Genomic DNA, 18,785 nt, shown 5'->3' on the forward strand with positions numbered 1-18,785 from the left:
TTGAATCTAAAATCAAATTTAAATTACTTAAACACACAGTTTTTTTTAAAAAGGTATAGGAAAATAAAAATTGATTCATATTTACAATAACTAATTTGTGTATCTTGGTTTATGTTGAGGCCCAGGATCTTTAGACATAGCAGGGGCCCATGGGTTGGGGTGAATGAGTAAAAGCAATTACTTTTTTATTCACCCGGCCTATTGCTTCCAAGGCTGGCGCGAAGGGAAAAGGGATGGAAGTGAAACATTTCTTTCCTCTCCCTCTCTTAATGAATAATTTGTTTATTTAGTCGGCAAATTTGACCCTTTTAAATAAGTCATTCGGCGAATTTCAAAATACAAGGACCTTATTTACTTTTGAGTCAGCAAAAATTTTAATGACATCCTCTACTCCTCCCCCTTCCACGTGACACTTATTTGCGCCGGCCGTAATTGTTTCTATCAAAGGCCCTGCAATCAATGAAAACTCTATTGAGGTGACACTTTCACTCGTCAGTTTTATTTTAATTAAAATTTACCATGCAGTTTTATTTGTAAAAATGCTTAGTAAATGTTTAATTTTTTTAAAATACCCCCAAAAAAATTAAGCACGATGTAATAAAAGTTTAAAAGATAATATAAATATATGGACATTTTAAATATTATGTTTTAATGTTAACCAGCCGGAGAAGAAAATGTTCCGCTCAAACAAAGAGATTCGAAGATTAATGTCGGCTCTGTCCAAATAAACGAAATTGATACTCGGTAGTTTACAAGCGTTATGTTTACGTACGCATGGGTGAGAAAATAAAAAAAAATGTTTTTAACTTTTAAAATGGCTGCATTACTTAACTACAGAGAACATATTATGTATAGGATTGTCCATAAAATACGTACGTCAAAAATTTATAAATTTGACCCAACCCCTGTTGAAACCTTAAATTCTTATTTTAATATATATATACCATAAACTTTATACAAGTTTGATATCAAGACACGTGTAAAGAACTGTTTTTGCTGAGAAATTCGTCCAATGTAAATATTTGTTTAATAAATAAAAATTGAAACTTTCTGAAACAATCAACTAAAAAGATTGCTTGCAACGCACAATGTTTTTCGGCAAGTCTCTAAAGAATCTCAACATTTTGGTGTATTTATTTCATTGAATTGTCGCCTATCATATGGTTACATTTAAAGGTGCAAATGAGTGTTAAAGCTCTAAATAGTATTTAATATTGATTAATAAAAATAAGCTTTCGGGAAAGAAGATTGGAAAATGGTAATATATATATATATTTATATGCGGTAGTGGTGTATGGGGGATCGAACTCGGAACCTCTCGCTTATGAAGCTCGCTTCATAAGCGAGAGGTTCCGAGTTCGATCCCCACCACCTCCCTGGTAATATATATATTATATATGCACACACGCACAGACACGCATATATTATATATATATATTATATATGCACACACGCTCAGACTAAACTTTCTTTGTGCATTTTCACACTCTTTAATTTTTATTTTTTTCATATAAATTCTAATACACAAACATATAAAAGAGTATAAATGTATAAGTAATAAAATTTTAGACTTAAAACAGTTAAAATAAAGCAAAATCGATGGTTATTATGAAAAAAAAGAAAAGAAATCTCATTTAAACTACTGTTTTTTCGAGAATGCTTTCATAATATATCTGTGTACTTACTTTCTTTCATGCAATTCTGCGTATAAGGAACCATGACGTACTATTAAGTATGCGTGCGCAGAATATTATCGGAACTGTGTAGAAGTCTATTCTTGTACTTGATTCCATATTTCAAGGAGTTGCTTGAAAAATGGTTATTTTTGAAGATGGTTAAAAATTCCACACAAAAAAAAGAAAAGTTTTATCGAAGAAATTACATCAAGAATAAGCTCTTAGAAGGTTAATGTTTTGCAACTGAGAAAAAGAATTCAGCATAGCTGTTGCATAAAGAACCAAATATTCTAGATTGGCTAGAATTTGTAAGATAGCCAGGCTATACATTACACCAGCAACATGAGTGTTTGCTAGTAGGGATGGTTCTTTTACTTACTTTTTTTTTACTTACACGAGTAATTTTTACCAAAAAGTAAATTACAGAAGTAATTTTAAACGTTTTATGTAAATTTACATTTTCGTATAAGTAATTAATTTTTTTGAAACGACTTTTACTTTATAATGTAAGTTTTTTTACTTTCAAAAATAATTTATGTAAGAGAAAATTACATCAAAAAGTAATTTATTTTTGCATGTAAAAGTAAGTCACATGAAAAAGCTGTTTACTTTTACATTTGAAAGTTAATTAATTTTGAAAATTACTTAACCTAAAAATTTCCTCAAACTGCAATTTACATTTACCTATAAAAGTAACGAATTAAAAAAAATTATATTAAAAAATAACTTGCATATGAAAGTAAATTACATAAAAGTAATATGCTACCAAATGCTACCAAATGTAAATTTACAAATAAAATAATATTTTTTAAGTAGGAATTTTTTATTTTAAATAAATTATATAAAATAAAATTCAAATTGCATAAGCTTACATTTTATATAATTTGTAAAGTAAATTAAAAGTAATTTATATAAAGTAAGTAAATAAATTTACTTATATTTATATACACAGATATACTTATATTATATACACAGATATATTTTTTTTTCACCGCAAATTTCACCGCGTACGGACGTGTTTTTAAGAGCGTTTTAAAAAACTTATAATAATGGCGAAAAACTTTACACCAGCACAACTTAAAGAAATCCTTGAAAATCATGAAAATTTTTAATGATCGGATAGAAAAAATGGAAATTAAATTTAATAACTTAAAAGATGAAAACTTTACGTTAAAAAAAGAATTATCTGAGGTACAGAAAGCTGTTGAATTTATAAGCAAAAGCTATGATAAAATAATAATTGAACTTACAGAATAAAAAAAAACAGAGTCGAAAAAATCACCAGATATAAGTAATATTGAAAATGGAAACAATATCATAGAAGAGAAAATAGCAGAACTAGAAGACAGAAGCCGTAGAAACAACTTGAGATTTGTTGGGATTGAAGATAAAGCTAACGAAACTTGGGAAGAAAGTGAACAAAAAATCAAAGAATTCCTCAATACGAAGCTTAATATACAAGAAAATATTTTAATAGATAGAGCCCATCGAGTTAGAAAAGAAACAGGAAAAAACAGATCAATAGTTGTTCGATTTCAAAACTACAAAGACAAAGTCCTAGTGTTAAACAAATGGACCTTTCCCATAAATCGGCAACTGCGCAATGCATTGTGGTAGTTGTATTCATTTAAATCAAAACAATCCGATTAAAGTATTAGGAATTAAATATTATTATAATGATTAGTTCTTTTAATGCTAATTTAGAAAATAAAATTGATGCTAGTTCTTTTCAGAACTCTTGCCAGGCATCTAAAGCTATGTTTCGGGAACTTAAGCATGATGAGCTTATTGCTGTTGACGAAGAAGAATCTATAAACAAGAGTATATCAACTTGGTCAAGAGACATTTCACTTTTACCAAATATATCTCACAATTTTATCAAGAAATATCTTGTTAATGATACTATACATATTGATATTGTAAAAAAGGAGCCAATAAACACCAAACTCTTGGCTATCGTTTATTTAAAGAAAACTATGTCAAAAATGTATGTGTTAAAGCGAATGTAACAGCATCCATAAATTTGTTTATTGTTAAGTCTAATGTTGCTGCTTCTATGAAACGTAAACAATACGAAGTTTTTATACACTTGTGCCAATCTACTGGTGAAATACTTTATTCGAAATGCCATTGTAAAGCTGGTGCGGGGGGCTGTTGTAAGCATGTTGCTGCATCATTATATCAACTAGTTGATTATAAAGAGTTAGACATTAAAGTGGTCCCAGAAACAGAAACATGTACTGATGTTTTACAGATATGGCATGTACCATGTGAATCATCCAACTCTGAAGCAATTTTGTTTTCAAACTTAAATTTTGAATAAGCTGACGCTTTTAAAGACAAAAATAGTACTCGAAAAAGACCTTTAGTTTCAGGAACACGTAGATACCATTCATTACCAAATTGTTACGAAACCTCAACTTTACAACTTCAAACTCTTTGTAAAGGTTTAGAAAATCTCTGCCAGGGGACATATATATCTTCAATAATTCGTGATAATAACTTTCAGGCATGTTCCTTTTTTAATTCATCTCTGTCAACATTTATAGACAATGATATTGCAGAACCTTTTAGTAAAAAAGATGACCGATTGATTATTATTACTCTATTTGACAATTTAAAAAAGGTGATTGATTTAAGTTGTTTGTCTACTGAACAAAAAGCATTTGTAGAATTACATTTAATTGTTGATATTGAGGAAGCTAAAAATATTGAAGTCAATACAGTTAAACAATCTGAAAGTACATTATGGTATCAAGAAAGATGCAAACGATTGACAGCTTCAAATTTTGGTACTGTAATAAATAGGTGGAAAAAAATTTACCCTACATCAATTTTAAAAAAATGTTTACAAACAAAAAATATCAAAGCAGGAGAAAACTGTATGTGGGGAAAGGTTAATGAAGATATAGCAATAAAACTATATGAAAACATAACGAAGTCAAGTGTTACTCGATGTGGTTTTTTTATAAACCCAAAATGCCCTTGGTTGGGTTGTAGCCCTGATGGAGTAGTTAGCGCTGAAAAAGTACTTGAAGTGAAATGTCCTTCTTCAAAAAAACATTTAACAATTAAAGAAGCGTGTCAAGATAAAAACTTTTATTTGAAATTTAACGATGGTGCTCCAAAATCATTGCACATCGAAACAATAGAGTATGATGCGGAATTATGGAATACAATTATTTTTCCAGAGTTAACAGATTTTTATTTCAAATTTATGTCATCAGAAATATTTAAAGTAAAATAAACGTTTACAGAATATTTATAAAATGTTTCTTTTTTTGTCTGGTTACATTATTTGCTATCAGTTTTTATTAGAGGTGGCAGAAAAGTAACTAAATAACAAACTATGACCCATATTTTGTTCATGTCAGCAGCCATTGAAAGTGGAAATGTGTTTTGTAATATTCTGTAGTTTTTGATTCTTGCAATTGCACGTTCGACATGAATTCGCACAGATGCAATTCGTCTTGTTTCTAATTCTTTTTCCAATGTAAGTTGAAAATCGCCTTCAAGAAATGGTGGTATGTTGAGACTAATTCCTTTTGGTAAGTCATTTACGATATCGAAACCTCTATCAGCCATCAGGCTATCACCTTTTTCTAATAATTTTAGTATGCCACAGTGATTTGTTATCTGTTTATCACTTGATCTTCCAGCATATAAATCAGATACAAATGTAATGGCACCACTCGGTGCAATACCAATCAAACCCTTTGCTGTGTGATGATGTTTATATTTTGAAAACATAGCTGATTGAGTGCGATAGCTAGTTGGCATCACAGTAAATATTTCTGTACAGTCTATAATTACACGAGTATTAGGGTATACATCTTTAAAGCAGCTAGGCATTGTTTCATTAACTAGTTTTTTTGTTGGCCATATTGGAATTGATCTAAATTTTATGTGCAAAAAATCATACCAAGTAATTAATATCACTGGTAGTGCTTGATGAAATATTAAACCGTATTGCTAAATCTTCTATAGGAAAGGCGCAACGTAGTCGAATTAGCACCATGAAAAATTCCTCTTCAACGTTTAATATACGTGATCTTCCTCTTGTTTTAGATGAAGAATTTTCACTTAAATCGTCAGCAACAGTAGACATTGAACCCCAATAATTTAGTGAATATATTTCTGGTTCTAAAAACTTCATGACTACTTTAAATAGTTTAAAATTTTCAAAACCTGTGTAAAATTTGAAATGTTCTTTGTTATGTTTAAACCTTTCAACTGTAAATTGTGATAGAAGTATTTTGTCATTGAGCTTACATATAGCTTCTTTTTGAGTGTTTTCTAACGCTTGTTTTTCTTTTATAATGTCCTCAATTTGATCTTTAAGAATTTTATTTTCTTGTTTTAATGTTTCTTCGTAGCTTAAAACAGGTGTCGATAGTTCTTCACTATAAGGTATTTGTATTGTTTTATGTATTAAACCAAGGCTATTTTTGGTTTTCCTTGGTACACGAGCAGTTAGCTTAACTGTTTTTGGAATAATTGTTGGAACATTATTCATATAAGTTTTTTTGTTCCCTTGAAAGTGTGCTGAACAAACTCTGTGTGAAGAAGAAGGACTAATTCTTTTCTGCTAATTTTGGCTAACCATAACTTTCTTAACACTTTTTCCTTGGGTATAACATAAAATGATAAGTTTTTATTACGCTTAGAATTATTAAAACAATTTGGTACACAACAAGTACATCCACCACTTGTTGAACTGAAGTCAACTTCAATGTGTTCAACTTCTCTCAGTGAGATCGAATTCTGTGAAAAGAGTGAAGTTAAACTTTGTGAAAAGAGTGGTTCACTGTTTTCGCAAAGTTCAACTTCTCCGTTAAAAGTAAGTTCACCTTCAGTAATTTCACTATCATCTTCACTGTTTTCATAAAGTTCAATTTCACTGTTTTCACAAAGTTCAATCTCACTGTTTTCACAGAATTGAACATCACTGTTAAAATTTATTAGGCTTTTCGACATTTGTTTTGATTTAAATGAATACAACTACCACAATGCATTGCGTTTTTGCCGATTTATGGTCCATTTACGACGATGAAGCTTTGGAACGAGCGGTTGTACGTTAACGAAGACTTAAGCGATTTTACAATAAATTTACGAAGGAAGCTTTTCAAAGAAGCGAAGGAATTGCGAGCGAAAGGTAAGTTTGCTAAAGTAACTTACAATAAATTAATTACGCGTGACCTATAATTATAAAGGAATTCTTTTATTATTCTATAATCAAATTTAAAAACAAAAATGGATGACTACGAATCCTTTACTTTTAATTTTCATGATAAATACTTAAAATCAGATCTTAATTCAGATCCAGATGTCAAATTTTTTAATGATATGAACACACGTTGTTCTTATCTTTATCCCAATAAGTTAAAAGAATTTCTTAATAAAAACGGCACTGAAAATCAAAAAATCAGAATCCTTCACATTAATATTAGAAGTCTAAATAAAAATTTTGAAAAGTTTTGTGATTTTTTAGATGAAACTGAAAATATTTTTAATATAATTTGCTTAACAGAAACATGGATTTCTTCGAATGAGTTTAAAAATAATTATATTTTCCATCTTCCAGGTTTTGAAACAATTTTGTTAGAAAGACAAACAAATAAACGGGGTGGAGGAGTTCTGATTTACTTTAAGGAACACATTGTATATCACATTAGGAATGGTATGTGCGTTTCTGACTGTGATAAAGGAATCGTAACTATTGAAATTTTTAACAGTAAAAAAAAAGTATTATATTAAGCTGCTGTTAAAGACCACCAGATGGTGCGTCTGAAAATCTTAGTTTCTTTTAACGGCATAATATCATTCACAAAGGTAGCAAAGAAAACAAAATTACTTTTATAATTGGAGATTTCAACATGAACTGTCTAATTTATAGTAAAGATAAAAAAGTAAAAAGTTTTTATGATGAAATATTTATGGCAGGAGCTCTTCCTTTAATTAATCGCCCTACTAGAATAACCAAAACTTCAACGACGTTGATTAATAATATTTTTACAACAGATATTTATAATAAGAAATTACAAAAAGGAATTATAAAAACCGACATATCCGATCATTTCCCCATTTTTCTTACAATTCATACTGTATCCTCTAATAATCCCGAAAGACAAAATATAATAAAAAAACGTGTCTTCAACGAAAACAATTTAAAATCCTTTCAATATCAATTATCACTTCTGCATTGGAAACATATTAACTTTAGTGATGACGCAAATACAATATATAATAAGTTCTCTGATACTTTCTTCTCAATATACAATGCAAACTTTCCACTTTGTGAACAAATAACAAAACAAAAAAAACCTTGAATAGTCCATGGATTACCAAAGGACTTAGAAAATCCTCTAAAATCAAACAGAAACTATATATAAAATATTTAAAAACAAAATCAGATGAAAACCAACAAAAATATAAAAATTACCAACATCTATTTGAAAAAATTCGTAAAAAACTTAAAAAAAATTATTATTCAAATTTAATTAGTAAATTTAAAAACGACTCAAAAAATACTTGGAGAACGTTGAAAGAAATAACAGGAAAACAAAAAACAAATTCAAACTACCTTCCTAAAGTAATTAAAATAAATATAACAAATATATATGAACCAAACGAAATTGCAAACGAGTTTAATAAATATTTTATTGATATAGGAACTAAATTGGCAAATAAGATTCCTATTACGGAAAAACTTTTAGTGATTTCCTAGAGCCTATAAATAATTTGCTTTTTATAGATAATTTATATTCTGACTTATATTTTGATGAGTTTGAGAGAGCTTACAAATCTCTTAAAAGAAACAAAGCTACAGGTGCGGACGAAATAAATGGCAACAGAATCATAGATTGCTTTGAAATTTTATAATGTATTCTTTATAAAGTGTTCAGGGCATCTATACAGCAAGGTGTATTCCCCGACCAATTAAAAACAGCTAAAGTTACTCCAATTTACAAAGACGGAAAAAAAATCAAATATTAGTAATTATCGCCCTATCTCAGTTCTTTCAACCTTCTCGAAAATTTTAGAAAGAATTATATACAATAGAACATACAATTACCTTAATCTAAATAAACTTCTATATAAAAATCAATTCAGTTTTAAAAAAAAATTGTTCAACTGAACAATCCATTACACAGTTCATTCGTGAAATTTCCAATTCATTTGGTAGATCACAATATACACTAGGTATTTTCATTGACATATCAAAAGCATTCGACACGGTCGATCACAAAATTCTACTTAAGAAACTCAAATTTTATGGAATTAATGGCATATTAATAAAATGGCATAAAATTTATTTGACAAATAGAAAACAATTTGTTTTCTATGGAGATTATTTTCAAAATGAAAAATTAATTGACATAAAATGTGGTGTTCCACAGGGTTCTATTCTAGGCCCACTTTTGTTTTTAGTCTATATAAATGATTTAAATAAAGCTTCTAACCTTATGAGTATCATTTTTGCGGACGATACTAATTTATTTCTGTCAAACAGTGACATTTATGAGCTTTTTTCAAATATGAATAAAGAACTCAATCATATCTCCAACTGGTTTAAGTGCAACAAGTTAACTTTAAACATTGACAAAACAAAATGGATCCTTTTCCACTCCCTTGCAAAAAAACGTTTTTTACCAAATAATTTACCTAAACTTTTCATTGATAAAATTGAAATAAAAAAGGAGTCGGTCACAAGATTTTTAGGCATTTACATTGATGAAAATATTACATAGAAGTATCATATCGACTTTATTTCTATTAAATTGGCCAAAAGTATTGGAATTCTATATAAGGTCAGATACTATCTAAATAAACAAAATTTAATTCAACTCTACTACTCATTTATACATAGCTATATAAATTATGCCAATATTGTTTGGGGAAGTACCTCTAAAAGTAAGCTACGAAATCTCTACCATCGTCAGAAACACGCAATGCGTTTAATATGTTTTGAAAATCGTTTTTCTCATTCTTATATTTTGTTTAAAAACGTTAAAGCACTTAACGTTTACGAACTCAATGTCTATAATATTTTATGTTTTATGTTTCGTTGTAAAAGTGAACAACCATTGTTCATTTTTAAAGATCTTTTTACCCATAAAGCTATAAACAAATATACTTTACGAAATAATAATTTAATAATTGAACCCTTTTGTCAAACAAAGTTTAATCAATTTTGCATAAACTATCGAGCACCGTATTTATGGAACAAAATTATTGCTCCAAATTTTGATTTGTCAATTTCGTTTTCTGTTTTTAAAACTAACTTAAAAAACTTTATTCTTTCTACTGACAATATATATAAATATTTTTGAAATGTAAAAATATTTTCTGTTTTTGTTTATTCTACATTGTTAATAGTTATTAAATCAATTGTATTTTTATTATATTATATATACACGTTTGATATATTTTATATGGTTCTGACGACAAGATCTTTTGGATCTTCTTTCAGATACCAAGTTTATGTATTGTTATATTACGATTAATAATTGTAAACTAAAAAAAAAAAAAAAAAAAAAAAAAATTTTACAATAGCTTTGAAAGGATTTTTATACAAAAGTAATGCAAAAAAGTTTAAGTCACTAACATTTAGATTGCCGCAACATTTGATTTGCGTGGTTTTAGGTGTTTCTTCCCTGTAGAGTTTGAAAATATAAATAATAAGTTTCTGCCCATGATTAAAACCCTCTTTAGTTCCGGTCCATGATGGTTTTAGCTCTAATAACCATTCTCTGAATCAAAAGGTCTCGAATTTAGACAAAGCTGAAACAAGGCATTTAGCAGAAGGCGCATCGGAGACTCAGAAAAGGTAGTTTATTTGAAAGGAAAATAATTGGCATAATTGTTAGTTCTTTTTTACAAGTTTTTTGCGCAAATGTATTTGTTATTTAAAAACTAAGGAGAGAAAGTTTAAACCTGTCCTTAATTATGGGGGCTATGACACCATGCCCTGAAGATTAAGGAGCCCCGAACTTTTTAAGAGGACGTTTTATTTTTGTAAAAATCTTTTGCCACTTTGATACGCAAAGAGTCTACCTGCTCAAGAATATCCTTTGACTCTAAAAGCCTTGGTTTAAACAAGTACGGTACTATTATATGGGAATGAAAAATTTAGAGCTTTTCAAGTAAATATCTTTATCTGCGTGTAGTATCAGTGGCCTAGCTGCAGCAAAGTCAGTATAAGCAAAACTTACGGTCCCACAAGCAACTAAACGTAGAACCGCAAAGTCTAAGAGCCCTAAGATATATTTAAAGAGTTTTTTTTTTTTAAGAAAAGTTATTGTTCTAAAGAAACAGAAATTGGGCACCTTGGCCACGTATGTCTACTGACCAAAAATGCTTTGCTACGCCACTGTGTAATATACCTATAACCCGAGCTGTAGCGTAAAAACGATTTATAAGTAGATTAAGAAATAAAAATTGTGGTAATTGAAGCCTGGATACAAAAATACCCTAAAACATTTACCATCCCTCCTCGAAATATGATGGCAACAAGTTCGTAATTTTTATTATTTTTTTTTTTGTACACTAAATTTAAATTGACAGGTTTTAAAATTCAAAATTCAATAGTTATGATTATATAAAGTTTACACCCAAACCAAATAAGGTGATTATTTCAACATTTTCCTTAACATTCTAATGTGATATAAACAAAAACATATTTAAGTTTGGCACTTGAGTGTGTTTTATTTACCAAAAGTATAATTATTAACCAAAATCATTGGTTTTTCATAATTATATTAATAATAGGCCGGGTGACTAAAAAAAAGCAATTGCTTTTACTCATCAATTGGTAAGTTTTACGTGGATATAAACTTTAGCAGTTTTGCATAAATTTTTATTCACGTAAAGTTAAGCAATTTACTCAGTAATTGCTCAGCTTTACGTGAATAAAAACTTAAGCAAAATTGCTGAAGTTTTTATTTACATAAGCTGACCAATTATTGAGTAAAAGCAATTGCTTTTTTTTATTCACCCGGCCTATTACATCTCAAAATTTACGCAAATTTATGCAAGTAAAAAATTTATGCAAGTAGACATCATTATATTATTGCTTACTATAAAGTCTTTAAATGAGTTTAATATGGTTTTTAAATAACGCATTAAAAGACCTCATTTGTACGTAACTATTAATAATACTTATAGTTAAAGATGCTGACGATAAAGTAATTTTAATCGGTTTGGTGATAAAAGGAATCGCCGCATTTTCAAGTAGTGAACCTTTTTACATCGCTTTTGACGTGGTATAATACCACGCAATACTTGTATTTAAATCAATTTAAAATTAAATCTGATATTTTGTTTAATTTATATATTCATGGATAATATTTTTTTAAACCATTTTATTTATATGCTAAAAAAATAAAATTATTCAAAATTTCTGTTATCTATACAATATTTCTTTAGTTTTAGTATGTTATTTTAGAAAAAGATTTCTCTTTTTCTAAAATAACATACTAAAACATGAAAATTTGGTATTTCAGCAACATATATATTAATTTTTTAGATATATTCCCAAAAAATACAAAACTATAATTGTCAACTAAAATAAACTTATTAAACTCAAGCTTCAGAAAAACACGTGATCATCAATTTTTAATGACAAGATTTTAATGTTTATTAAGTACGGATAGTTAGGGGCTTGGCAATAAGACTATTTTTTGTCTTCTTCTTGCCCCCGCCGTTTGTATATTATACAGAAAAGTGATAATTTGTAACGGCAAGTTTAGAAAAATAAAAAGTTATAAAAATTAAAAATTAACCACTGCATTAAAGAATGTCTTTATGTAATAAAAAAAACCAAAATCAATGAAGAAACAAATTTGAAAAAAAAATTAATTTGATAATTATCAAATTAATAATAATAAAAATAAGAATTATTTGAACAATATTATAATATTGTTTGAAAAATATAAATGAGCTTGTAGACTAAAGTCACTTATAAAAACTTTTCGTTATTCTTTGACAAATTTTAAGTCCGCGTCATTTGATTCACGAAAAAAGAGTTTAACTAACTTTCGCTCCGAAGTAACAGAATTTGATTGTCAGACGAACTTATAACTTAATTAAAGACAATATTTTAAATCCCCTAAATAATTCGGGAGGTTGCTCAAAAATTATATGGTCAAAGTTTTTGAACACTAGTAGATTATTGCATGACATTAGGCCGGGTGAATAAAAATAAAACAGGCCTACTCACCGTGCGGATGACGTCATAAACTGGAGGCGAACATTTTGTATTTCCTATATTCATTTTGTAACTTAAAGTCGAAGTGCTTGCTAAACTATTTAGTCAATTTTAAAATTTTTGGTTTACTTTGTTATAAACACGGGTCGTAAATGCTGTGTCACGAATTGCAACGGGAATTATGATTAAAATTCCAAAGAAAAAACTTTTCGACTTCCTCGAGCACCAGAAGAAAGAAAAAAGTGGTTGGCTGTTATACCAAGAGACAACATACCAGATAAGAAAGACACCGTTGTTTGTGAAAGGCACTGGCCTGTTGGATACATTTCGACAAAAGATTATGGCAAAGAAAGACCATGTGATCCTCCATCTGTGTTCAAGTGTGTGAAACCAAGTTTAATACCTAAACCATCCGGTTGTCCCAGAACAACTTCAAGATCACATGCAGAAACTAGAAATGTTCAACCTGACGAGTTGTCTGCTTTTAATTTAAAAGATGTTGTAAAATCATTTAATAATCTGAAAACAAACATAGAAAACTATAAATTGAATTGAATTGATATATTTAATACTAAAACAAAAAATCAGGTTTTGATTCAATCGTTAGAGCATGTTGATGACACAGGTGTTCCATTGTTTCTTCTAAAAATAAATAATAATTTTCAGTATGAATTTTTTCACTTTGGAGTCAAATGCTTAATAAAAACACTCTCACAGAACAGAATTACCATATTGAATAGATGATCAAATATTGAAGAAGCAGTTCGATTTTTAAGTTCAATGAGATAAGCAGTAAAAAAAAAATTATTCAACAGCAACTTTTTTCAATGAACGATAAACCTGTTACAGATAAAAAGTATTCTGTTGGAACTTCCTAGCAACATTAAAAAGACTAGTATCAAAAGTAAAATCTATTCATTAGGATATTTATCTACAAAAGATTTTTTCAAACTTAACAGACATTAAACATAAAAACTGCATTCTTCTATTAGATGAAGTTTATGTAAAGACTATGTTGCAGTAACATGGGGAACAGTTTTTAGAAAAACAGGTAATAGTTCAAATGTTCTTGCAAATACTGTTTTAAGTTTTATGGTCATTACTTTGTTTGGTGGACCTAAATTTTTATGTAAAATGCTTCCTGTGTGTGACATCAATTCAAATTTTCTTTTTGAACAAACTACTTTTCTTTTATCTGAGATAAAAGCAGCTGGTGGTCATGTTATTTCTATAGTTTGTGATGGTAACAGGGTAAACCAAGCCTTTTTCAAGAAATTTGAGGCAGATGGCGTACTTTGGCAAACAAAAGATAATATATACCTTCTGTAAGATTTTGTGCACCTTTTAAAAAATATTCGCAATAATTGGAGCACTGAAAAGTAACAGGAACTTGAATTTTTTGTTAATAAAGAAAAAAAAATTGCCAAATGGTCTCATATTGTAGCATTGCATAAATTAGAATCAAATCAAATGATTAAAATGTCTAAACTTACAGATGTTGCTGTGTTCCCAAAACCAATTGAAAGCCAAAAAGTTTCAACTTGTCTGAAAGTATTTTGCGAAGAAACAGTTTGTGCTTTAAAATGTCACCCAGAGTTAAAAGATGTTGATGATACTATTTCTTTTCTTTCAATAATAACTGAATTTTGAAGAATTGTTAATGTTCATAGACTTTATGCAGATGTACATATGTGTGATCCGAATCGGAGTTATCAAAGTTCCTCTTGCCTACAAGTCATAAATATGTTTTGCTTGGAACGTTTACAACTGATCCTTTAGAAAAGCAGTTTGGAAAACTGAGACAGGGATCAGGAGGTACATAGTTTATCACTGTTCAACAAACACTAGAGAAAGTGGGTATCATAAGAACAAAACTACTTTTTCAATTAGACAAATATGGTGTTGATCTTGATTTTACTACATCAGGTCATTCTTGTGAAAGATGTGGTTTTTAATTAAATGAAGAAAAATGTTTGATATTTGATAATTTGCCAGAATTAGAAAATATATTATCTATAGATGTCAAAATGACTCTAATTTACATAACTGGTTAAATTGTCCGAAATGACAAAGATTCAGAGGATTCGTATTTTTATTATGAGAAATTTAGAGATTTTACTGAAGAAATTAATCGTGGAGGATTAACTATACCTGGTGATTTAGTTTGTCAATAGGTAATATATTGCTATATTATGTTTCGTGAAGTAGCTGATAATACATGCATATTTTTTTTGTGCAATCTAATGATGCTTGTATCAGAATCCTATAAATTAAATATGAACAGAAACCATGGTGTTACACTTTCAAATATTTTCTTTAAAAACAATTATAATTTATATTCTCCAAGGTCTTAAAAAGAACCAAAACAAAAACTTTTAAAACTTAGCCTTAAATAACAAAGGTCAACAGCAACTGTTATTTTGTAAAGTTGAACTGTGTATATACTGTATAATATAATTTTGTAAAATTGAACTGTACATAACTATAATAGAATAAAAGAAAAAAGTATTATTATTTTTTAATATATTTTAAATGCATTTTTGTTGTTTAATATTATTTCTTCCTTAAAAATTTATTTTTATGTTCAGTTCAGGTTATTTTTTCTATATTTTTTGTTTAAAAAACTCGCCTCCTGTTTATGACGTCATCCGCACGGTGAATAGGCCTGTTATAAAGTACGCCATGAATTGCTTATATTCAGTAATTGGTCAGCTTTACTTAAATAAAAGTTTGAGGTATATTTGTTAATTTTTTGTTTACGTAAAGCTGACCAATTCCTGAGTAGAAAACAGTGTGTATGAAAGAGCCAGTTTTAAAATGGCGTGAAAAAAACTCAATTGTATTAATTTTTTTTTTTTTTTTTTAATTCAATAAATAGATTATTGGGTAATATTTTAAAACTAAAATAAATCGGATAACAATGCTAATAATCTATCATACGCCTGTTTTAAAAAAAAGAAAGAAAACAGCTCTTTCATAACATTGTGTCAATGAAAGAGCCACCTCTGTGCCATGAATAAGCCGTAACTTTTTTTTGAACACTATCAAGTGTTTTAAAAATATTAAACTGTTAAATAGACTTCTAAAAATCAGATTGTACTTAAATTTTATAACTCTATGATAATCAATGATAAAACAAATGATAAAACAGCTTTAACATTAGTTTTACAAATTATTCAAGATCAAAAAATTAAATGAGAATGAGAATAATGAAATAACATAATAATAAAAATACATAATAATATAATAAATACATAATAGAATATAATAAAATGAAGCAAACAATACAAAAAAAGTTTCAAAAAATTATTTAAACTTAAAAAAAAAATGACTTTTTCAGAATTGACTTTTTAAAATTTTATTAAATATTATTTTAAATTCAAACGGAGCTTGTTTTACAACATCAGGGAAAGTCATTAAAACAACTAATTTCGATAGAATAAGCATAAAGAAGCATTACGAAAAATATATGAAGTTGTTAAAGCGCAAAACGATTATTTAGTATAAAAAAAAGGTAAATAAAAAAGTCGGCTTATTCATAGCATAAACAGTCGGCTCTTTCGAAAAATTGTTTGGTTAAATACATAACCTTAAATTAAACAATTTTGACAAAAGCTTTAGTCTAATATTTTTTGTGTAAATGAAGGGCAAATATATATATATATATATAAGAATGCAGCGTGTTTCTTTTATCAAATAAAACATTACACTTAATCTTAAAAATAAACAAGTAAACCAACAAAAAATTACTTTTCATTTTCAAAATCTTTAGTGCTCCCTTACGACGCTATTTATTTTAGTAGAACTGTACATTTTTTGTGGGTTACAGGTATCCAGTGTTGCCAGTTGTTGTGGGTTTCAGGTATCCAGTTGTTTTCAATACCCGATTCAGTTTCTTTGTTCACAATTTTGAAACAATCAATTATAACTTATTAACAATTTGTGTGTTTTAAGTTATTATAAATTGATAATAATGTATGAGTTTTTAGCGTGGTTGTTGTTAAAAACCAATTTAACCAAAATAAAAGTTATTTCTGGAAATGAGTAACTAGAATAATTGTTAAATAATAGAATAATAAAGGAATAATTGTGGTCAGGAATAGACAAATTGAAATTAGTTCATTCCAGACAACAGTTTTATGAATAGCTATTAATAAATAAATTAAAAAAATTAATTTTCATTTCTGTTCGAGTGGTTGTTTCGACTAGGGCTGACCAGGGCCGTCCCAAACGGGGGATGACAGGGTATCCCCCACCTCCAAGCTGTTATATATGCATTTGAGTTAGCACATTTGTACATTTAGCATTTCAGTTGGCAAGTTTTGAAGTAAAGTTGGCAAATGTCAAATATCAAGGCCTCTTTTTTTTGTGTAGGTGTCTCTAGTCGGCAAAAAACACATACAACCCCTCCCCCTCCCCGTGAGAGGCCTCTTCAGGGCGGCCCTGACAACAACCACGCTAAATAAGAGAAGCGAAAAGCAGCAGTATAACTACAAATATGCCCGGCTCCTCTACGGTAAATTTTTATCAGGGCCATTAACCTATTTCCTCCCGACAAATTAATACTAAAACAAATACATAAAAAAAAAGCTTTTTTCAAAACTTTTTTTCAAAAAAATTTTTCTTTCTAAAAAGTTACCCCATCTTTAAAGAAAAACAAAATATTAGAGAAAAAAAATAAGGGTACGACCCCCTTTGCCCAGGAAACAAGTTTAACTTGCATGTTCATCGGGACTACACAAATGCTATCGAGATATAGTAAAATCAAAGTAAAGTCTGAAAGATCAAGTAAAAAAAAAAAAAAAAGAGATTTAAAAAAGTGGAATTCTCCAGTTGACTCTGAAAACAATTTTAAGATGTACTTTTATCAAATTTACACAAATGCTGAAAGTTTCAAAGCTGTAGCTTGTCTGGAAATTAGTGTATAATCAATCGCAAGATTCCAGGACAATTGATACCCGGAAAACATCTTGTGAAGTCAAACTAACGTTTGAAAAAAACTTACAAGTTTTTTCTAAAGCACTATTTTAATTTACTAAGATTTTATTTTTCTAATCATCTTTGTGAGGGTTGGACACCAACGCAACAAACAGGAGGTTATTTGGGTGCCCACAATCTATAGTAAAAGATTGAACAGTTTTCCTTACCATCTTTTAATCATATAAATTATATCAGATAGTTTAAATGACTTATAATTTTTTGAAAACCTTGCGGATACCAAAAATGTTATATTGCGTCATATTACCATAACAAAATACTTGATTGAAAAGGCAAATACAAAGAAAAAAAACTGGAGAAAAAGCGCACTCTAACGAACAGTGTCTTAGTCAAGGTTTACACATGCATGAATTACCCATAGTTTAGAAATTATGCCCCTTCCCTCTCCCCCCTCGCCATATTTTCATAATGGCCACTAACATATTTCTGCTCAACAAAAAAAATAAATAAAAAATCAATGATCATTTAGCAGCCCCTTTTAGCACTTATGCGGCAGGGAGCTCGTCTCCATACTACTGGTATACCCGATGTTGACAATATTTGCCCCTAATTTTAATAAAACTACCCTTATTGATATACGTGAAAAAAATCCTTTCCTAAAGTAAAGGATATAAAATTTCAAAGAAAAAATTTACTTTTACTTGTAAAAGTAATCAACAATTTTTTTCAAATTACTTTTATGTAAGCTTTTATCGTTAATTAGTTACTTTTACACGCAAAAGTAATTTGTTGTTATGATGCAGTTTTATTTTACTTTGTAAAGTAAGTGTTATGTTTTTTAAATATTATATTTACGTAAGTTTACTTCATATACAACTTTTTTTACATATAAAAAGTAGATTACATTTCGATGTAAATCTTTTACATAACTTTAATCAAAATTACTTTTCAAAGTAATTTAC

General features: G+C 28.6%; 2 protein-coding genes across 2 annotated transcripts in view; both read right to left on the reverse strand.

The window, feature by feature from the left end:
• LOC136080847 (uncharacterized) overlaps positions 1-18,785 on the reverse strand; it is a 90,347-nt gene that overhangs the window by 12,427 nt on the left and 59,135 nt on the right. The gene's annotated exons all lie outside the window — the stretch shown is intronic.
• Positions 4,971-6,192, reverse strand: LOC136080372 (uncharacterized). Its single transcript, XM_065796987.1, has 2 exons — positions 5,642-6,192; positions 4,971-5,571 (listed from the first exon to the last, which is right to left on the reverse strand). Exons 1-2 carry the CDS (start codon positions 6,190-6,192, stop codon positions 4,971-4,973), a joined length of 1,152 nt encoding a protein of 383 aa, XP_065653059.1.

The sequence above is a fragment of the Hydra vulgaris genome, chromosome 05 (genome assembly GCF_038396675.1).
Source record: "Hydra vulgaris chromosome 05, alternate assembly HydraT2T_AEP".
Taxonomy (NCBI): domain Eukaryota; kingdom Metazoa; phylum Cnidaria; class Hydrozoa; order Anthoathecata; family Hydridae; genus Hydra; species Hydra vulgaris.